This window comes from Cinclus cinclus, chromosome 16 (genome assembly GCF_963662255.1).
Source record: "Cinclus cinclus chromosome 16, bCinCin1.1, whole genome shotgun sequence".
In the NCBI taxonomy this organism is placed as follows: domain Eukaryota; kingdom Metazoa; phylum Chordata; class Aves; order Passeriformes; family Cinclidae; genus Cinclus; species Cinclus cinclus.
The window spans coordinates 5,358,804-5,381,437 of record NC_085061.1 but is presented as its reverse complement, the minus strand read 5'-3'; the positions used below and the strand labels follow the sequence as shown (position 1 = coordinate 5,381,437).

Below are 22,634 nucleotides of genomic sequence, written 5' to 3'. Positions count from 1 at the left end.
CTTCCACTCCCTTTCTTAACATGCTACTTCTTTTATTTTACCTAAGTCCATTAAATGCCACGCCAAAATATAAAGATGACTGTCTGAGTCTCATAAAGTCACCTGCATATTTAGAATGGCTTTTGAAATTGTTCAATCCCCATGATAAAAACCATTTTCAAGTTTCCAACCTGTTTTCTCACACTGTTTGAACAGTCTGCTACAGGTATATACAGACCTAAATTAGAACCAAAGTTCTAACTTAAACTACTGAGCTGTTAATTACCAAAAAGTAAAGCCCTACCTTCTCAAAAAAAAATTATTTAAGGCAGCAGGGTGAGCCTTTCCAAAGTAGCAGCTTTACTTATAAGTCCCAGTTCACTTGACCTGCAAGCAAAATCACTGAAAAGGTTTAAGGCCTTTTCAAATTGCATTTAATGTATTTTCTGGAAGGACTTAAAAAAAATGTGGCGAGAAAAGAATATATAGTAGAGAAACAGGAAAATTATTAGGATACTGTTAAATTATCCTTAGAATTGGAGTTAAGGCGATTTTTACAGAAAGAGCTCAGTGGCAGAATTGCCTAATAGTGCTGGAGATAGATTTGTTTTCTGCCTCAGCAGCAGAAATATTTCCTTTCCCAGGCATTCCCTCAATAGAAACAGTAATATAATGGCAAATAAGATTTTCTTCCTTTCATTCTCTCTCCATTCAGAACTACAAAAGAGAAATAGCCTGTACCTGACTACAGAAACCTTTTAACTCTTGTGCTCCAGAGGGAAGTGCACACAGCAAACTGAGAAAGAAATCAAGGAAACAGCTCACTTAAACAATTGATAGTATTCAGAATCAAGGCGGGAAGAAGATACAGACAGTGACGTGTGGGGAAACTTAATTTATAAACTTGCTTGGCATCCAAAGACATAGTCCAAATAATTAATTCTGATATTACAAGCTCATTCTCTAGAACAGTGAGAAACATGACGTGTTATTTTCTTATGCTAATTACAGCTGCCTGATGATGGGTGACACTGTCACAGTGCTGTGGGATCAGAAGCCCAGCCTTGCTGCCAGGGGTGCTGCTGGGGCCAACACCGGATCACACAGAACCCCACAGCATCCTCAGCCCAAAACAAGGGGTCCATGGAAAACTGCCCCATCCCCTGCTGATCTGTGCCCCCCTTGACTCTCACTGAGTGAGACTTTCTGGATCTTGGCCAGAGATTTTATTCCAAAACCTATTGGATCAGGACAGCTGGCTGCTCCTACTCTAAGCTCAAACTAGATCATTACTTAATCAAGACAAATGTAAAGAAGACAACCACAGTTTAAGCAAAGGATGGTAGAATTTACAATTTAAAAGAACCCAGCTTTACACATTTATTAAAAGATGTCTTTGGAGCTTGAAAGCCACGAAAGATGGGACTTTTGCAATAAAATAGGAAAAGCTTGTCTATTCCAAAGGTAATTTGTAAAAAGAATCAGCCAGTGAGGTCCATGAAGGCTCCTAAGTCCACAAAAAGCCCATGACCAATTTCAATGACCTCTGTATTACAGTTCAGTACAACACTTGTGTAACCAATTAGTTATTTTACGGGTGGGTAAGGATGAGGAACTCCCCTTTAGGATTCAGTCCATAGTGTAAAGGTAGGATGGAATGACAGTTATTAAAGGCATATATTTTCCACAGATACTTTAGGTTTTCTCTTCTCTTTCCATAACCACTGCTCCTTTTTAAGCAATGCAGCTCTAAGCCCTCAGTACATTCTCAGAACAGCTTTGACATCTTTCAGACTCTGAGATGGTAGGAAGAGCTGTCTGCCCTTATGTATATGCTGATTGCAATAGCCTGGTTTACAGATGCAAATTATTAAGATAATGCTGAGAAATTTAATAAAACACTGGTTGATGATCTTCCGTTTGATGTCCTACAGAACTCCTGTGGGATTCAATTAGAAATAGGTAAATGCATTCAAAGACAGAGTCTGGTTCTCCTGTCAAATACCTTCATGCTTGTACCCTCGATATTTCAGGCAGGTTCTAAAAGTCAAAAGATTAATTTTCTGTTCTAATTACTTGTTGGATGTAACAGACAAGCACTTGCCAAGTATTTATTAATCTGTGTGGCTTTGATCTAATACCCAAGAGCCATTTTATCTATGCTGTAATTTATTAACATACATAAATATACACTGATCTTTCATGTGGTTCACAATATTGCATCTAAACACAAAAGGCATTCTGAATGAAGAAACTTCTCATTTCTCATTCATACTACACAACCACCATTACCCCCCTTTTATCTGTGCCAAAACATTTTTTAAATTTTTTTAATCTATTTCATCAACACACAAAAAGTCGTATTTTATAAAAATCATTATACCAGATTCCCATATTGTTTAAACAAGCAGCAGCATTTCATCAAGGACAGGGCTACGTTTTAGAAAAAGCATAATTTAAATATCCAAATCCATGCCATTTTCAGTTTTTTGAACCAAGTAACATTAACAAAAGAGTAGCAAGAGCAATAAAGAGGAAGTAACAAATCCACAAAAATCAGGCCTGCATTAATAAATAATTCTATACACATATACACATACATATACACACATACATATACACATCTATACACACAGTATACACATATACACAAGTTTCAAGCCCTGTCAAGAATAATTGCCTTTGAATGCCCATTTCTCTGCTCTTTATCCTGTACCAGAATGCAGCAAACATCCTGTCAAGCTTACAAGTTAGTTTCTTGCCAAATGAATGCATTCTGCAAGTTCAGACATGTTAATGGGACTTCTTTTTAACTGAAGTTACATGTATTTTGAGGTTTTGTGCCAAGTTTTCTCAGTTCAACAGTTTGCGCCTTTTCCAGCAATTTTCGTTGATGACATTTCTCTCCATGAGAAGTAAGAAGTCATCAATATAGAACCAGAATAAAATTTTCACTGAAAAAGGGTAGAAAACAATGTTCTCATTGGACTGGAACTGGGTGACACAGTCAAGCAGATTTTTGCTCCTTCAACAACTGAACACTCAAATTCGACCCATAAGTGGGAATCCTGTCCTGAATTTCAATTTTGTGAACATATTTGCAGTTAAGGCAGGAAAGCAAGGACTTATAGTGGAAATCCAACAAGAGCCATCAACGAGGGTCTCACCAGCAAGCAGAGAATGAGGGCTGAGAGGAAACAACAAGTATGCGTGCTCCAAGGAGGGAAGGAAGAATATCCTCTCTTCACAGAAAAGAAGGGACAGTTGTATTTCACCACCAAATTCCACATCAATTTAATACCCTGGCTTTATTAGTAAAAGTAGGGAATTAACTTTGAATGGATACAGATTAAGGCAAATACCCAGAATTAGCATGAAACTCTTGTTGGCTAATATGTAATGAAGAATGCACAATTCCTTTAAACACAAGTAAGAAATACACCACATATTGTTTATACCAAACACAGTTGGGGACGTGAGCCTTTCGCCTGGGAAAACCATCTTCAAAGTAGCAACTGTTTTCCCAGCTGTGAATGCTCTTTCCTGGGAAATCTATTCGTACCATTACAAAAATAATTTTCAAAGGAATGTAAAATTATGCAGCCTAATCTATGCATATCCATATTTCAGACACGATTCTGTACCTTCTTAGACATGTCTGCTTACAGAAGGCCTACTATTCTCTATAAACACTACATGGGTGTCACAATTAAATTTATCCCCTTTTTAAAATAAATAAATGTATGGTTAATTTAATAAAATAATTTGAAGCACCTCTATCAATATTCTGATGAAGAAGCATTAGCAGGAAACAAATGTTTCAGTCCCATAACCAGCTGCCCTCAAAGTTTGTTGTTTTGTGGTTGGTTGTTTTTTTTTAATTTTCCTAATTTGAGAAATACTGCATAGATAAGAAAGCAGATAAACCAAGCAAGATGTCACACAGTGAGCCATAATTGCCACAAGGGTTTAGAGCCTCGCAATTATTTCCTATAACTATCAGAAGGCCACCATACAGAGAGGCACTAAGAGCCAATGGGCTAGCAAACTTGTCTCTGTGCAAGTAAAAAAACCCCAAACAAATAACCCAAGAATAAACACTCAACTGAAAGGCAGCCCAAAGCAAAAAAGAAATAAGCCCAAAGTTTTAATTATAGAGTGACAAAACCCAGCATAATAATATCCATCCTGACATTTAATTTGGCCATTTTGAGAAACAGCTCCCACCCCCCTGTATCACTGGGAGATTGCTTTCTGCTGATGCATCTTTCCATCCAGGCACAGGGGGAGATGGAGGGATGGGGGAAGATGAAAGATTATGTCATCTTCTCTTCATAACATGGACAAAACTCTATTTGCATGTTAAAGATACTTTAAAATTGGCCCCCAAAATACCAGTACAACATGAAATTCTTATTTTAGGAGGTTAATGCCAGATAAAATTAACATTTTTGGAATTTCCTCTCTTTTTTTTTTTTTTAATAATTAAGATTTTTACATATACCTTGAACAAAAATTACTAACCCCAGATAACACTAATACTTACAAATGAGGATTAAGCAAGTACAGCAAAACAAAACCAGTGCAGGAAGAAAGGACAGTGGAACCACAATGCAAACAGTTTCCAGAATATATTTTTAATATATACAAAATACAGTTAATATTGGTAGCCTGGTAATCAGAAGAAAAACCTGGAACATCACACTAAGTTTTTAACTTCACGGCATTTTTTTAGGATGGGAAAATATAAACCAAGTTATTTTGATGGTTACAAGATAAGCTTCCCATTAATTAGAAAAATAAATTAAGGGAACAATAAAGGATTACCGAGTTTGTTTGTAAATCATCCACAACTCATTATTTCAAGGGCAAGCTTTGGGATGAATTAGTGGGTTGTCAAATAAATAAATACACTGTCTGATGATAGCTTTACAGTATCTGCTGGATCAGTTTGCACCAAGGTCTGGTTTGTACTCATTAAACATTCACATTACTACCCCAGTTACCTGATTACAAGCAGCATTAGAGATTATATCAAAGTAGCATTCCCAGTTATTCCACTGAGCTCATGCCCAAAATGTTTATCTCCATAGCTTAAATATAATTTTATGGGGTTTTCCACTGCTACAACCAAACAGTGATTTTAAAGAATCTTTCTTTCTTTTGTGTTTGCTTTGTAGCTAAAGAATGCTATATTCCTCTTTATTATAACCTCCAAATAGCTGAACAGAAAAACCTTTTCTTTACAGATTTTGCCATTTACCATTTAGTAAACAGATCTTACTGTTTGGGCACCTGCACACTCTGATGAAAGAAACACCATGCGTTACTTGTTTATTTGCCATTGTTTGTAGTATCTGTATGGAATCTCAGAAATTAAATTCCTTTCCCACTGATCCTGCCTTTATCTGAGGAAAATGTTGATTCCTCCTCCCCCAACCACTTACAATGCTGAAGATAACAAGGAAGTACAAGGAAACACCCACTGGCTGTATGAGCATTACCAAAAGTACCCTTCAACCATGAACAAGGGGATTTGATTTATAAAGATTAATCATGCCTTAGTCATTGTAATTTTCCTTGAAGTTACAGCGTTCACTAGACTAAATTGGGAAGGAACAGGAAATTAATATTGTTTTCCATGGATTATGAATTTTGAGTCTTGCCTAATAGATGTGCTGTTCTGAAAGAATTTCCTACTGCTCTGCAGAAAGCCATCAGCTCTGCAAACAGCACTGCAGCAACGAGATCTGCCCGTAAATGACAGCATCCTTTGACACAGTAAGGTCACTGGGGGCAGAACTCAGATAGCCCTGGGAAACAAAGCAACCACATGTTGTTCCCTACCTACAGAGCTGCAACTGTCAGGACTGCTGTTCCAGTAAGCTTTGTGGCACTGAGGCAGCTGAAAGTGTGAAGGGTGGAGAACTCCATCATCAGAAGCAAAACAGGGTTAATTGCAAAGAAGCACTTCTAAGGGTTCTGTTACTTCAAGATGACACGCTAACAATACTGCAATTTTTTTTTTTTCAGAGAACTGAAATAAATCTAGCTTGTCAGAAAAGATCCATCAGGCTGTTGTTACCTAAAAAGCCAATAGTCAGCTTCAAACCACCAGCCTAGATGGCAGAATTTAAATCTCTTTTCTTCATCACTATGTTACAGTTTGAAAAGGAAAACTTAAATGTTCTGATAGTTCAACATATGTTAGCAAACTATAAAAGTAATAAAAAAGTATAACTAATGTCTAGTGAGTTTTTAAAAATCTGTAAAATGTGTGATTATTTCACAATAAATAGAACAGTAACATTAGAAGAATTGGTCAGAAAAACCACAAGGCTGAATTAAGTTTTAAAACTTAATTAAACTTTAAAACTCAGCTCCACTAGAGATGTCTCATTTAGAGCTGTGTGGTTCTAAGATCACTCATGAAAACATTCATATTGGTCTTGAATTGCTTATTGCTATTTAGTGTAAACAGAAGAAATTGAGTAGATGAAAATCAATAAAACATCAAGATTACTCTGAAAGGTCAAGCTGTTCCAAGGAAAAATACCTTAGTCTAAGGCTGGCAAGAACTTTTGAAATAAATTTCTTGAAAGAACGATCAGTGCATACTAAATCCAGTCGCCGAAAACACACTTCAACTTGCCTCCAGCTCTATAACAAAATCAATCAGACATTTGTATTTTCACTTTGGAGATTAAATTGCTGTACTAGAATTGGAAAAAAAAAAAAAAAAGGTAAATCACAGGAACATGACTTAATGAACCAGTGAAACCTCTGTAACCTCTGTCCCACCAAAAACTTTGACTTCTTTCTACCACACATGAGACTCCTTGGGAAAAACTGGAGCCTACCCATCCTTACTTTAAGAATGCCAGGAAGAGTTTAATTCAGTTACTGCATTAACCACCAATCACAGCTCATCAGAATCAAGGCACCATGATTCAGGGATTCCTGTAAATCTAGCAAAATTCCAGCTTTATTTTAAAGCAACAGAAATCAAATTAAAGAATGCAAAGGTGCAGAATAAACCTTCTCAGAAGTTGCCTAACTTTTGTTCCAAATTTCTTCCTTGGAACCATTCACACTGACTGAACAGAGCCCCAGAGTTCCTCCTGATCTTCCTGTTCACACAGAGCAGTTTTACCTTGTTCTCTATTGCACTTTCCATGCTGACAAGGTTTGATGACCAAAAGCACTTTAAAGCATAAATGCCAGTGTGCCTTAACCAAGCATTTCACACAAAGCTGGGAGTACTTACACTGGGTAACAATCAAACTGCCAAGCAATTAACTTTCTTTAGCCACTTCTGAAGTAACTTGTTTAAGATCTGCCTCACTTTTTTTTATTCTCAACAGTAATTTCAAACGAGGTGGGGGGGGAAACAGTGGCCTATTAACTTAGACTTTCCTGCTATCAGCAGTTTATAAGGCTGATGCCAAGAAATGGCTCATAGACCTTTTATGGCATTCCCTAAAACTCACTATATACATGTTCAAGCCACCCACTGGCATCAACATTTATGATTCCAAGAACTGTTGTGCTTAGTGGTGATCCCTAAGAGTATTAAGGATTCCTCTTTCCATTACCCTTTGCTCTTTCTTTCACAGTCCTACAGTCTGCACAGCCCACAAAACTCACTTGGCTGTTGTAAGAACTGAACACTGGACATCAGATGATCCAAAAAGGCCCCACTTGCCAGGAGCTTGAAGCCATCTTGACTGTTCAGCAATTTTACATGAAATTATAAATTGTCACAGGCAATAAAATTTTCATTTTGATGTTTCCATTTCACATTGTTTTGTCCAGGAAAATTATTCTCACTCAAATTTAATTATAGCAGGGCAAATCCATAGTCTATAAGGAAAACATTCCCTCTTATGAAGCTATAAAGACCAGATTTCCTATTTTTGCTTTGACAAAGATGCAGTCTTTTCTTACTTAGGAACATTTCTGCTGAGTTCAAAACTTCAGAAACGTACAGACCCCTGAACAGCTTCTGCCAATAGGTTGGCTGTTTTATATTAAGCTTCCCAAACTCTAAATGCAATACCTAGAGACATTTATGAATGCAGAAGTTCTTCAAATAAGTTCTTGCCAATGAGCTTAAACTAAGTCTAATAACAAAATAATTACTAATTTTTAGTTGTATGACCTCCATTGAGTTACACGTCATGATAAAGGAAGTAACAAGCAGCTTTCACATGTATTTTATGTTAGGCCAGGAAACTTAAGAGAATTAAGCCTTGGCTTCTTGAGGTGATCCTCAAGAATTCCTGAGGAAAAAAAACCTGCTTTCCCTCTCTACTTCTTGAATTGCTTTAGAGTTCTTTGAACCTCATTCCACAGTAACCACTAAGAACATCAGAATTTAATTGTCCTTGAATTATGCATAATCTCCACCACAAAAAAATAAAACCAAAAGCCTTCCAACTTCAAGCTCCCACTTAAGTAACACATTGAAATTGCTAATTGAAATTGCTTATTGCTAATAGTTCATAAAACATTCAGGAATACAAAGAGACTGCTGACACCTTCTGGCCACTTGACATTCTGTCCAAAAACCAGGAGAATTTCCAAGAAAACATCTTTCATGTTTTCCCAGGCACTCAGGATCACATGAAGACTGAAGCTCTGCTGAGATTGCCATATGACAGCTACTCACTTAGCTCACCTTTCACCCACATCCATTCTCTGTTTTGCACAGAAAAGTCCAAAACAGAGAGGTTACCTCTCTGCCTGCTATGATTGGATGCAGATTTGGCTTAATTGATCTCTTCCTTTTAGCTTTCACTCTAGATGTGCTGCATCCAAGGAATCACTGCAACTGCAACTGAACCTAACTCACGTTCAGAACAGAATCCACAGCAACAACAAATCCATTTTGTATTGAATTAAAGAGCCAAACCTGCAGCTTTTGCTTCTTCTTTGGTTCAGTTTCCAATTCCAGCTTGTCCTTTTGGGCCACATGTTGCTTCAGCTTTTTTCTTTTTTCTCCCTTCTTTTCTTTTTTTTCCACAATCATTTTCGGCATTCTAAAATGCTGTTCTGTAACAGAAATCACCAAACTGCAGTTAGAACCTTTTTTTATTATTAAATGTCAGTCTCATATACAGGCAGCCTAGAATTACACTGATAGGGTAATTATTTGTGACCACCTAACTATGAAGTATATATCTGCAGTGAAATTTGATTCATTTTGGAGAATTTTTGTGTTTCCTTTAGGAATACATTGTAGTTAAAGTACTGTAAAACTCAAATGCCAGTCTCCTGTAGGAATCCCCCACCTTTTGTACTCTGAATTGTGGAATATGCCTCAGTGACCCTCCTGGCAGGAATTCCCCATAACTTAGGCTGTGCTTTCTGCAGGTTAGAATGCACCACATTGAACTGTTTGATCAACTGTCAACCTCAGTAACACCATCATCTCAAAATACATTCACATGACTGCTAGTCATCTCATTAATATGCACACATGTGCACTCACAAGCAACAGGTAAGGCTATTTGATTACTAAAGGGTTTTAAATAATTAGTTCTGGTTAAACTGCAAGTCTTTGTTTTCATATAGGTTAATGCAAGTAAAACCATCCTTGAAGAATTGTCTCATTAGCTTTATCTTCAATTTTAGACTTAAGGGTAAAGGAGAATGGGAGCTGCAGACAACACTGCAAACTGGTTCTGAAAACACGTCTAGTTGTAACTCCGTATTATTTCTTCGTGAGAACATCTGATTTAAGTGGCAGTCCCCACCTGGTAACTCCGTATTATTTCTCTGTGAGAACATCTGATTTAAGTGATTTCCCCCACTTGCCCCAACCCTGGCACCTTCAGCGTGAGTTTCAGCGCCAGTTTCAGTACACAGGCAAATGTTGGCTCAGTCACAAACATTTACCTTGAAACGCACACTGCAATATGAAACAAGCCACAGACCCACGTCGGGAGGTTCCCAAAGCAGCAGAAGCTGCCAAAGGAGAGGTTCGGCCCCTCCGTGACACCGGAGCCAGGCCTGGCACGCGGGCAGGAGGACACTCCCACAGCCGGCCCCTGCTCCCGGCTCCGCTTCCCAACCGGGATTCGCTTCCCAACACTCGACCCCGGCTCCGCGTCCCAACGCAAACTCCCCGGTTCGCCGCAGCCCCCTCAGCCACCGCCGCTCATGTGGCCGGGCCGGGCCGGGCTGGGCTAGGCCTCCCACACCCCTTCCCCAGGTCCGGGCGGACAGAGGGACCCCTGGAGAAGGAGCCGCCACCCCGGTGGACCCAGCGCGGCGCCCCCCACCCGACCCCACACGCACCTCCCGCAGCCGCCGCCCCGGCACATTCAACTGAGCCCCACGCTTGGCGCCACCGCCCGCCTCCTGCTTCTCATTGGCTACACGGGGAGAATGGCGGCATCTGGTTGGCTTCCGAACCGTCAATCACCTCGGTGGCCAATAAGAAGCGCCGCTCCGAGTTAAAGCGCCCACCGGCAACACGTGTGCCGCGGGACGCTCCTCCGGCTTGTGGCTGCGAGATGGCGTCACCTTTCCGCGCCGAGCTCCGCCTGCGGCCCCGCCCTCTAACTGCGAGATTCCCGGTGTGGAGATCGACCCGGGCCTGGCCGGGACCCACCCGCACCTGCCTGGGATCAGCCCAGGCCTGGCCGGGACCCACCCGCACCCTGCCTGGGATCGAGCCGGGCCTGACCGGGACCCACCCGCACCTGCCTGGGATCAGCCCAGGCCTGGCCGGGACCCACCCGCACCCTGCCTGGGATCGAGCCGGGCCTGGCCGGGACCCACCCGCATCCTGCCTGGGATCGACCCGGGCCTGGCCGGGACCCACCCGCATCCTGCCTGGGATCAGCCCGGGCCTGGCCGGGACCCACCCGCACCCTGCCTGGGATCGACCCGGGCCTGGCCGGGACCCACCCGCACCCTGCCTGGGATCCCCGGGGCCTGGCAGCTCCCACCCCGCCCTGCAGGACAGCCGCTGGAAGCCAGCCCACACAGGCGCTCCCCACACGCTCCGGTGGACACACTGAGATGTGGCTGTGTGGAGAACGGCTCTGATTCCTTTGAGCCCGCAGATCCTAAAAGGTCCCAAAGTCTGAGACAACATTACCCCTGTCCCGGTGGGGTGTCATGGAACACGTGGGAGGAGGCCAACAGTGTGGTTAGACAAGACGGGAAAACACCTCCGAGGATAATTTCCAGGAAGCAAATTGGCTTCCATGTTTTCATTCTCTATAAATACCTCGTGCACAATGTTTTCCAGGTCCCCTTGGTAATTTAAGGGACAGAATTTCTACCACATACACAGACGTAGATGGCACATTTTTTTTTCAGGACAACTTGAGCCCGGATTGTTGTTTCCCTTTGCTTGGATCGCAGCAGCAGCTGAGATGCTGGATATGGGAGCAGCTGCTGCTGGCAAACAAGTCCCTGTACAATTTCCAGCACCACTGTGAAGGAGCAACCTCTGCTTTCCTCCTTTTCCACCTCCTGCCCCCACCGAGGTGCCTTCCCGTCCCCCAGCATCACTGCTGGGCTGGTAAAGCTTCTCTCCCGTGGTCCCTGTCCTCACACCGTGGTCAGAACCTGGAATTCCCAAAGCTCCGGTGGGGTGCGTGGCACCATTTAGGAATGGGTGGCCAGTTAGAAAGTATGCACAAAAAATATAAAATGCATATACACTGTAGCAATGTGCTAGGGCGGAGTTAGGGTTGTTAGCACAAAGGGGATAATCAGAGGGCGGTGGTACTTAAAACCAGAGTTGCAATTTAAGCTTTTGCTCCAGTGTGGATAGGCAAGGAATGTTTTCTATGTTTAGACTTCCTAAAATAAAGACTGTGTTACTGCATATCCTATTGTGACATCCTGTGGTCAAACACAGTATTACAGATACTGTCAAAGCACAGTCTTGGCTGCATGATTGCAAAAAATTACATTATGCAATCAGTGTGACTTATATCTACATTACATATTCAGTTTGGCCAACTAGATGTGATCTCCAAAAAACTTCTCCAGGATGAGAAATCACACACTGGGCCACACATTAATATGGGATAGCACATACTTGTTCTGTGCTGGACAGAAATTACATCTGTCCTTTCTTAGGAATGGCCTATGGCTTAAGGTATTGTTTACATGCTGTCCTTGTGAAGGATCAGGGACACAAATCCACACTTCCTTCTCAGGCAGCATTCCCACTCCAAGGATTAAACTGTTCAAAGAGAAGAGACACAACAGTCTTTGCACACCTGCAGCACCCCCAAGGTTGTACAAAGCACATGCACTAACTGCACTTATGCTCCCATCTCTTACAGTATCAGCAGAGATGATTTTTCCCAGGTCAGGGACCTCAGCATCTGCTCTGCAAAGTGCTTCTCCCTCCCACCTCAGCACTATTGCAGGGGATTGAAGGGGCTGCAATTACCCTCCAGTTAGTCCTAAGCTAACACTGCAGCCCAGAAGCCCCAGCATGCAGAGGAATGGGCTCCAACGACACATGAAATTGAGGTCTTGACCCCCTGACACCATCAGAAAGCCTTGACATTTTTCTCACAATTAGCTACTTAGATCCCATCTGGGGAATTAGCATTGTTCATTAACAGCACATTTCCATTTCATCAACCTATAATATTTCAGGCCTCAAGCTAAGCAGCTGGATACTCATGCAGTTTTAAAGAGCCAAGAGAGCTGATCAGGATAATTGATGGAGCATTATCTGCTATGACTTCACTTGCTTAAGCTTTTCAGGCAGACAGCAAGAGCAGCTTCCCTAAACAATGTTGTATTTTGGCCTTATTCTCATTACACAAGACACAGTTAACATTACTTTCTCTGGCTTCCTTCTCTCCCTGTAACCACAAAATATATCTCTGCAGATCTAGATTTCTGTCTAAGGGACAACAAATGGTAAAGAATATACTGTACATGCCTCTGTGAGTACTAGCCTTCAGACAGGACCTGTGTAAGAGATAGTTTGGCTTGGTAAATAAGCATCTTCCAGTGACATTCAGAAACCAAGAGGAAGCTTCACATTGATGTTGTTTGCCATGCAGAGCCAGAACACTTCCAAAAGGATTGAGACATATGACTGTAGTTCGTATTGCAGATTTTCATTTTGGGAGATTCCTAGTTCAGGCATGGCATGACCAAAGCAAATCTAGCTCTATTTCATACTAACTGTAATCTTCTACCTATCACCATCACCTCACTTCCTACATCAAATATTTTTCATAGTATTAAAATTCTTATTCCAAATATAGGAACAAATAACATTGGCTTTGAAAGGTTAAGCATTTATTGAATGCATACAAAATTATGATACAAAAATAACTTAATTGCTTAGAAATTTAAAGGGAGAGAGAAATCATTAACTTTAAAATAAAGGTTTGATCCAGATGTGAAGAGCCTCTACTATCTGCACCTGAAAGACATAAGAATGCACTGTAAGGGTTACACAACTGGAACTTTCAATCACCTGGAGCTATAACATGCCAGGGAAGGGCTTGTGCCATTTAACTCAGGTGCTAGTTGTGCTTTCCTCACTCTGATGACACACCATTTTTCCAGAATTTGGCCAAACCTCTCACTGAACAGGTGGGAGACCAACCTGCAGATACAATTTGATGTCCTAATGCTTGTAATCTATGGGGCCACTTTAATCACTACATTATAGAAAAGCAGGGATTTACCTGTGCTGTCAGAGCCCTTCTGCTGCACTCCCAACACCATTTACAGGTCATCTACCAACTCTAGAGCAGTTAGAGGTGTGACAATGGCACTGCTACACCGTGTGGACACCGGCCTAGTTTTAGTTTGTCTTTTCCCCTTGTGCAGCTGATACCTGTTGTGCTGACGATTCCCATTAGATGGCACTCCAGTTGCTCCCGGGAACTTCAAGGTGGGATGAGATTCTCTCATCAGAGCTGCATATCTACAAACAAACAAAACCAGGCTCACCACCTATGCACTCTGTATTTTCACTCTTCCATCCAGTTTAATCATCTGCATCTGTCACACAAATCTCACAGTCCTACTGAACAGAACAGTCAAGGTATGTCTGCCTGCAAGAGACAGATTTTTCTAATTAACATTATGTTCAAACTTAGCTTGTCATGGTATTGATTGTTCTTGGTTACTTCAAAGTGTTGGGCAGAGCTTTAGGATTCTAGTGTGTGGACACAGACCTAAAAGGGTGCTTGAGCTGGCCAGTGCCCGTTCTCAGTTATGAGAGACTGACACAGGTAAGCTTGAAAATTCAGGAAAGCATTTGACAAACTTTTTATCTTGGCTCAGAAATTAAAGCTGACATTTCAGAAATTCAGCCTGAGATACAAGAGGAAATCACTGCTATTTTATTGACTTGACCAGTACTTTCCAGAATTCCCTGTGTATCCAAGCTCCCCACCAACCCTTGACACCAGCCCTGACAGCTCATCTTGAGCTGAAGTATCACAAGTACAGCTCACCCTGCCTTGGAGATGGGCTTGCTGCTCCCTTTGCAGTCGTGATCCAGAGGATGCCGATGCTTTATGCAGAAGCTGCCACCACATTGCTCACAAACCAACTTCATCATCTCTTTCCTTCTGCAGCCTGGCTTTACGCATTTGTTTGTGAAGATCTGAGTAAGAGAGGACAGAAAGTTGGCAATGTTTGCTTTCTGTGAGCCATTACCAAGCTGAAGCACAAATGTTCAAGCAGCCTTAGAGCCAAGACAAAACAGAGCAAGTTTCTACATATTCCGCTGTCAGAAGGCCCAACTTCACCAGCATTAGGAAGGCAGGTTAGAGTGCAACAGCAATTTTCTTACCTTCTGCTTTTGCTGGGCTGGATTGTATTTGCAGTCCTTATCTATGTGGGCTCCAACCACAATATCTGGGATTTCTCCCTTCTGCACCGGGATAGGTGTGTGACAGAGGGGACACACTGGGACCTGCACATTCTAAGAACACACAACACAGATCAGCATCACAGAATTAAAGAATTGTTTACATCAAAATAGAGCTTTAGGATAATCGAGTCCAACCATTACAAGTCCAGCAACATTTTTGTGTCCTTCCCCTTCTCCTACCCATAGACAATATAAGTTTATTCCTGAATGTTTCATGTTCCCATTTGCTAATCTTTTAAAGATACACTTCATAACAATAACTGCAAATCACCATCCAAAAACCACATAGATGTGCTTTGCCAAACTAATTTGTAGCAACATATTTGGTATGTTGACTTGAAATATCCTTTCTGGAATTACAGCCTTTGAATACTTCAAAGCCCAAGTATAGGCCAGAGATGAAAGTTTGGACCCACTTGATCTGTTTATTTCTTCTGTAGTTTCATGTTTGGTGTTCTTCAACTCACAGGGCTTGGACTATGGATAATTTTAGACCACAAAACATTACTTGAACTATAAAGCACTCCTCTCTATGAAGATACACTGTAAGTGAAAAAAACTAGAACCTCGCAGTTCTGACCTCTGAAGTGTCATGTTTCTATATATTTGAAATCCAAATTTATTATTAACTTGCATCTTGAGGTTCTCCTATCCACTTATATTGAAACCACAGGCAAAGTTTGAGAGCAGCCCTTATAAATGATTTAGCAATTCTGCAGGGTGAATTATGACTCATATCATACAGAACTCACTTTCTTGTAGGCAGAGCTGCACTTGTGGTCATCATAACGGATGTGATCTTTACAGAAGACTTCCCCACATGCATCGCATTTCAGAGGAAGGAAATCTGGGAAAAGGAGAAAAAAAAGCCAGTATTTTTATGGAACAAAGTTAACTCAAAGGGTACTCACAAAAGACTACAAATAAAGTCTAAAGCAGTTTTTGTCGAGTCATAATCCAGTTATCTCCATAGAGAATAGATCACTCATCACAAATATTAAAACTAAAAGAACGAGAACAATGAATTTTCCTCTTTTTATCTCCAGTGTAAGACAAACACAAGCCATAAGTACCTCAGGAGCTCCTCGAATGCAGAAACCTTAGTAAGCAACTAGCCAAGAGCTAAAACCTGAAGTACAAATTTAAAGCCCTGTTTCAAGCATAATTTTATTTTTGAAAAGCCAACCCTTATCAATTTAACACGTACGGGAATAACAGCCATCACTCTTTCCCTTGACCTACTGAGGGGGGACTACAGCAGCAGTACTGGTGTCTGCCACTACCCCCGGCAGCCCCGGGGGACAGGACCGGCCCCAGCACACGCGTTACCCTCCGGACGAGCGCAGCGGGGCGGGCGCTGCCGGGGGGATCGGGCCGAGCCCGCACTTACCCAGCTGCTTGCAGGTGCGCTCGGAGCAGTGCTGGCCCAGCCACGGGAGCTCCATGGCGCAGCGGACCGCTCTCCGCGGGGACAGCGACAAGAGCCGCAGCCGCGCCTTTATCGGCTCCCGGTGCTGAGTCAGCGCAGCCGCGTGCTGAGTCACGCTCCCGGCGCGCGGCCGCCCCGTGACGTCACGGACGCCACAGCCAATGGCGCGGCCCTGCGTGCACGGCCAGCAGCCAATGGGAGGCCCGGGGGCGGCTGAGTCACGGTCGGGGGCGGGGCCTGGAATGAATGGGAATGGGAATGAGAATAAGGATAAGGATGGGAATGGGAACGAGAATAAGGATAAGGATGGAAATAGGAATGAGGGTGGGGATAGGCACTGGGGCAAAAGGGCAAGGGCCTTACGGTTTAGCTTTCATGTTTTCCAGATTCCGCACTGCATTCGTGTGTAACTCTGAACTTCACAGAAACTGTTAGCAAGTTCCCTTCACTGTTTAGTCAGGCCAAACAATCCTTTTCCAGCCTGAGAAGCAAGGACACCATTGCAGCTTTGGGCCCAAAAAGTGTAAGCAACAGCGAATTGAGGAGAACAATCGGGGAGGATGGGACTTCATAACCTGGAGCTGGAATTGGTCAATTAACCCCAATATGGAAATGGACCAAAACTTATAAGTGTGAAAATTTGTGACTCAGAGTCTGTCTTGGGTCCATCTCAGGTAGAGCCACGGCCGGGCTCTTGTACTGCCCAAGGTGTATCCTTTGAAGGCCTTTTTATAAATACCTACTTTATTCCTTTAACACTGCCCAGCCTCTGTTCTAGGTAGCCTCTTTAGGCATCAAGGGCATGGAGGTGAGTTCAGGGTGGAGGTGACAGGGGTTGGTAATGAAGACAAGGGTTCTCCAGCTTCCCCAGGGAATCACATCCACACCACACAAGCATTCCCGCTGCTGAGCATTCCCTGTGGTGCAGGCACCCAGAGGGATGAGAGGGCAGGGCTGTTATGGCCATGGGACACATGTGGAGGAGTGACACGGTAAAGCCTATGTCAGACTGAGATCACTGGAATGCCTCAGCCCTTTGCCACTGCTATTGGTATTTTGGTTCTTCATCATGGCTTCAGCTGCTGCACCATCCCTCTTGTGGGATTGAGATGCTTAAATTGTGTTACTTCAAATTAAACCCAGAGAGTTTGGTGAGAGAGGATGTTCTCGTCATAGCAGGCTGATGTTCAGCCTTCAACATGACCTAAACTGGTCAGGGTGGGCAAGCTGCAGTGGGCTGCAACTGGTTTGAGGGGACTGTGCTAACTGGTTTAGATGGACAGGCCTCAGCTGCAGCTGTGGGTTTGCACAAGTTGACCAGAAACTTTCCCAGTTGATCTCTGTTTTTAAATGCTGGTCTCACTTTGACAAAGCACCTTCAGATCAAGGTGTATTTTAGAAATGTTGATCTTTGGAGGTGTGTCACAATGCTGGCTCCATATGAAGCAGAAGAGGACTAATGATTTCATGACATTTGCTACAGGACTGAGAAATGACAAAAGTGTTGTTCTGCCCCTCCTCTCTCTGGAAAACACCTGACTCTGCTGTAGTGCATGACTCAGATGCAGAGTTGGGCTATGAGGTCAAAGGGGAGCTTTGGGATTGCATGTGCTGACTGCCTGCACAGGCCACTTTGTGCTGTTGAGCTCCAGGAGTGGCATGTGCCACTCCTTCACCTTCCACGTCACCCACCACTGTGGCACTCATGTGACTCCTGCTGTGGGTGCCAGCTAACAGCCAGCCCACTTGGAGCACTTCCCCACAGCACGATCCTGCTGGATTAAATGATACCATGTCATCAGCCAGGCACTCTGCCCACTCCTCAATTCATTTTGTCTCCTGAACCCATAAAACTACCAAATCTCCTCACATAAAACCTTACTCCACAGAACAGCTGTGCTGACAGAGTATTGAATTCTGCCAAAGGTCTTTGGTTTGTGAAGGATAAACTCTGATTTCACCTCCTCCACTGTGGCATTTGCTGCATGGGGTCTTCTGGGACAGCTGTACCACACCCATGCTGGGATCACCCAAAACCCACCCTGGGACACCCAGAGTATGGCACTCTCCCCCATTTATTTTGGTCTTCTGTCTTGGTTGGTTCTGGCAGCTTGGAGACAGGTGATTTTTAAAGTTGAAGAGGAAACAGCAAAAATTATCCAAATAGGAATAGTAAGAGAAAGTCAAGCTATCCAAGGTACTTCAAGGGCTTGGCTCTATTATGCATCAGCTTCCTTGTATGATTTACCCAACTCAAAAACTTGGGAGGTACAAAAAACCCCACATGTCCTGCTGAACTTGAAGGCTGGTTTTTCCTCCCTGCAAAGCACCTACCCAGTACTTGAGAGGAGTGAGACCCTCATGGTCTCCCCAGAAAGGCTTGCCAAAAACAGTGGGGTGAGCTAAGCAGAGAGGAGGAGGTTGGTGTCTTCCCTGGCTGGCTGAGAGTGCCCTGCAGACTGGAGAGCTGCTGCCAAAGGGATCATGTTTTATGGTGGAGAAGGGAGGAGTTTGCTTATGGATAACAACAGAAATGGCTCTGCACAGATTAGATGCTCTTAAGGAAGACTGTAAATCCCAAGTCTGGAAACCCACATAGTACAGGCAGCCGTCTTAATAGAAACGAGGATTAGAAATTAGCTGAGGTCTTTAGTGATATTTTTAGAAGGTTGCTCCTGACAGGTTAGGCTGCTGAGAACCAGAGGAAAGTGCCAAACCTTGTATTACTTGGGAAAGGATCACACAGTGCAGTGTGTGATTAGAGGCTGGCTAGCTTAGCGACAAAGGGGATAGGTGGGTTAGGGCTGATTCGGGAGGAATTAGCAAGGGAAATTGCTTGAGAAGCAGAATTTGATTAGGGGCAGCCAACATGGATTTGTGAAAGGAAAGCTAAGTGTAACTAACTTGCTGGAGTCTGGGGGAGGCACCATTCCCCGGCAGCCTGTGGAGTGTTAGTTTTATATAACTGATCTGCAAAGGGAATGCCTGGCCCCTTTGCCACCAGAATGGTGACACTGGGTGGGATGGATGGTGATCACCTCCCTCCCTTGCATCTGCATGGACTCTCTGCCTCCTCTTTCTCCATCCATCCCTTCTTTTCTAGTTTATATGGGAGGAGGCCTATTGCTTTTCCCCATGTCCCATGCTCTTTGCCTTTCCCTTCCTCTCCCTCCAGTCCATGGGATTGCCTCTTGTTGGGTATTAAACATCACTCTCCACCCCACCACACCAACACTGTCTGCCTCAGGACCCGCATTGCGGGTTTTATCCCCTAAAGGGGGGATAAAGTTTAGTTTATCCCCTAAAGGGGGGATAAAACTCTTCAGAAGAGGACGTTCATGGGACAGCAGGGGAACAACTGTCCAGCATCACTGCCAGCTACAGGGATGTGTTTCCATCCCATCTCACACAGAAGGGTCTGTCCCATTTCCACCACCCTGGCTTATGACAGCATAGCACAGAGATACCCATGGCCAAGACAGCCAGGTCCATCCATCTCCTCTCTGCCTTGTGGGCCCCAAACTCCTCCCAACACCATCCAGAAGACACGGATGAGTCCCCTGTCCTTGGTGTCCCCAAGGCCACCTCGTTGCCTGAAGTCCTCCTGCACCAACATACTGCTTGTTGCTCCAGCTGCACAGCTGTTAATGCTGTGGCATTAACATTTGGGTGACTCCAGCTCTCATTTACCTTTTCCAGGTCTCTAAACTCCAACCCCAATGTCCTGCTTTTCAGCTCATAATTTTGTACCAGGCTCTAAAAACTGGATTTTATTTTTATTGCAATGACCCTGTGGTGCTGCCAGATCCCTCTGTGGAGGAGCCATGACATCTCCATTACACAGCTCAAATAAGTGTCTTAAAGAGACCACACACAAAGGAACCTAATGGTACCTATTTTTATTAGGTTTATTACAGGAGGGGAAGGAAAGCAGTCTGACCTCCCCACAGGATACTCCGTTAACAGCAGCAGACAGAGAGGAGAGATCTGTGGAGGTGGATCAGTTTTCCAAGAATATTAGCTACTGCTGCTCTAAAATTAGAGTCTAGGGAGAGCAGACAGGTTGACATAATTGAAAGGGCTGTCTTATGGGATGACATAGTTAAACGAGTCCATGATCAGCTTTAGAGTGACAGCTCAGCGACTTCTTCTAATCCTCAAAGGAGCACTGAGTTGCGAGGCTGTGATTTAACTAGTCCTGGATCTTATCTTGTGATGATGTCAATATTATTAGAACCCGCTTCTAAAGAGATGCCTCCAAAATCACTGTACATGAACCAACTGGCGTTGCAGGCACGATTCTCCTGCAGCTTCACCCTGCAAAGCCCGTGCTTGATACAAACACTCCTCTGCTGCCCTTCTTACATACCTGATTCTGTCCCCGTGGGCTGGGCTACAGGGGCAGACCCAGAAACAGGATTAAGAACCTCATTTCAGGATGGAGCTGAAAAATGTCCTTCAGCCGCCCATTTTATTCAACATAATTTAATAGCAAACACAAACTAACAAAGTTAGAGGTGAAATATAATAGCAGGAACCCCATAAAAAGTAACCTAATCTGTAAGATAAATAGACAACACTTTAGCCTGGGGAGATAGCAAATAAAAGAGAAATATGAGCAGAGCCACTCTCAATTCATAACTAACTTTAAAGAGAAATAATGAAGATGAGTTCTCTAACTTTTAATGCCCTAAGATTCTTCTCCACAAAAAAATTAAAAAGCATTTTTAATGCTTTCCTCACATATTGTATGTCCCCAGCCAAATGTCCTGGATCATTCCCACACGAGGAGACATCCATCAGAAAGGGAAATCTTGTGGAAAAACCCTACTGCAATTCCAGATGGGGCAGGAGACACCAGGGATGGAGATTTTCATGCTGGTGGAGCCTCTTGGTTGCCTTCAGTGGCCACCACCCCATGCCTTGTTTCGGGTGCACAGCTCAGAGCACCTGCTGCCTTCATGATGGCATTAGTATGACATTTATTATTTTAAGGGGTTTTAGCCTTTTTTTTTTTTTTTTTTTGGTCAGGTCCTATTTTAACTTCAAAGTCTGGGATTTTCAAAGCAGCCTACTGCATTTAGGCACCTAAATGCCATTGAGTTTCAAGTGTGTATCAGCCCTTAGGCTCCTTGGAAAATCCTTGCTAAGTGCCTAAGGGCTCATCGGCAGCCCCTGTTCTGCTGCCAGATTTACAGAGATACCACTGTACCAGCAGGAGCTCACCTCTTTTGTAGAACAGTCTCTTGTTTAAAAACCTCTTCCTAAATTATGAAATAAACTAAGAAGGACCACCTCTGATGGCTAATTTTTGGTGATATATGGCTGTAAAGAATGCTATATCTCTCCTTGGGTTATACAAAAAATCTTTTGGCTTTGTCAGCTGAACTTGAGACACATAATGCTCCTAGTTCCAGCTCTTGCCCCTCTGGGGAAAATCTCATATTTGGTGTTTTAGGGGTAAACCCCACCATATCTACCACTGACTCTGATACCTACCCTATCTCCAACCCACTTTTAAAGCACCCAGGAAGGCTCTGTACAGAAGGAACAAAAAATCAGCAGGATTAATCCATTTGCTTTGCTGTTTGGGAATACCACAACTCAAAAGGAAAGAAGGAAGAGAGCAGTCAAGCTGGCAGTGGGATGGGTACTTCCAAAAAGGTTGTCTCAAAGGGTGGGAAACATTGCAACAACCTTTCTAATAGTAGAGGAAAAATAAATCTGTTATCAGGTGATTTCTGGTCACTAATCAAACTCTATTGTCTTACCTAGCAGAGAAAGATTTGGGATCTCCATGGCAAATTTCCTGGAATAACAGCTGTCTTTTTGTTGAATCCATACTGCAAACAGCATGACAGAATCCAGTCCAGCACTAGTGAGTCCCAAATTTCCTAGGCACTACCATGATGGCATCAATTAGCAAGGGAAGTTAGACCCCAAATATTCCTTATTCATTGCATTTCTCGTTCTGAATTAGGGTTTCACTAAAAGCCAAGACTCTATTCCTTAAGTATTTCAGCTGATGATTTAGTAACAGTGCCAAGCCTCAGCACTGTCTTTAATATTCTTATTTTTATCTAGATAAATGAAGGCGTCTTTCTTCCTGTTTTGTAGCACTAAGAACAAAACCTGAACTCTCATAAGTGAGGTTTGGTTTATGCTGTCAGCACAGGACGGGTCCAAACCAAATTTTGGTACAGATGAGTGGGTCTTCTGCAGGTCAGCAGGGGAGGATGGGCAGAGGGTCCCTGGCAGAGCTTGGGAGCCAAAAGGAAACGGACATGGACAGACCCAGGGGGAATGCAGCACGGGGGAGAAGGACCCCTTGGGGCATGA

The 22,634-nt window shown here is 43.2% G+C and overlaps 2 protein-coding genes across 8 annotated transcripts in view; both read right to left on the bottom strand.

The window, feature by feature from the left end:
* Positions 1–14,493, bottom strand: part of C16H7orf50 (chromosome 16 C7orf50 homolog) — a 124,845-nt gene extending 110,352 nt beyond the window's left edge. Inside the window, exons 1-3 of the mRNA XM_062503837.1 lie at positions 14,445–14,493; positions 13,820–13,909; positions 8,894–9,033 (exon numbers count right to left, since the gene is read on the bottom strand). Coding sequence (XP_062359821.1) covers positions 8,894–9,033; positions 13,820–13,841 — 162 coding nt within the window. The 5' untranslated portion in view covers positions 13,842–13,909; positions 14,445–14,493. The remainder of the gene's footprint in view (positions 1–8,893; positions 9,034–13,819; positions 13,910–14,444) is intronic.
* ZFAND2A (zinc finger AN1-type containing 2A) lies at positions 2,338–16,379 on the bottom strand. 7 transcript variants are annotated; one of them, XR_009933707.1, is made up of 7 exons: positions 16,257–16,379; positions 15,619–15,713; positions 14,786–14,917; positions 14,445–14,596; positions 13,820–13,909; positions 8,894–9,033; positions 2,338–2,933 (listed from the first exon to the last, which is right to left on the bottom strand). XR_009933707.1 is itself a non-coding variant. In XM_062503831.1 (6 exons), the coding sequence occupies exons 1-6, from the start codon at positions 16,309–16,311 to the stop codon at positions 13,326–13,328; spliced, it is 618 nt and encodes a 205-aa protein (XP_062359815.1). In that variant the 5' UTR covers positions 16,312–16,379; the 3' UTR covers positions 13,251–13,325. The 7 variants fall into 7 exon arrangements, 6 of the variants coding, with proteins under 6 accessions (XP_062359815.1, XP_062359816.1, XP_062359814.1 ...); XM_062503831.1 differs by lacking the exons at positions 2,338–2,933; positions 8,894–9,033 and adding an exon at positions 13,251–13,419; XM_062503832.1 differs by lacking the exons at positions 2,338–2,933; positions 8,894–9,033 and adding an exon at positions 13,251–13,399.
* Between the last annotated feature and the right edge of the window lie 6,255 nt (positions 16,380–22,634).

Excerpts from the sequence above, each read along its gene's own strand:
- ZFAND2A (XM_062503830.1), bottom strand. The coding sequence starts at position 16,311 with ATGGAGCTCCCGTGGCTGGGCCAGCACTGCTCCGAGCGCACCTGCAAG. Across the intron at positions 15,714-16,256 it reads GCGCACCTGCAAGCAGCTGG|ATTTCCTTCCTCTGAAATGC; the intron begins GTAAGTGCGGGC and ends TCCTTTTCCCAG. Across the intron at positions 13,910-14,444 it reads AAGCCCATCTCCAAGGCAGG|ATATGCAGCTCTGATGAGAG; the intron begins GTGAGCTGTACT and ends GTTTGTTTGTAG.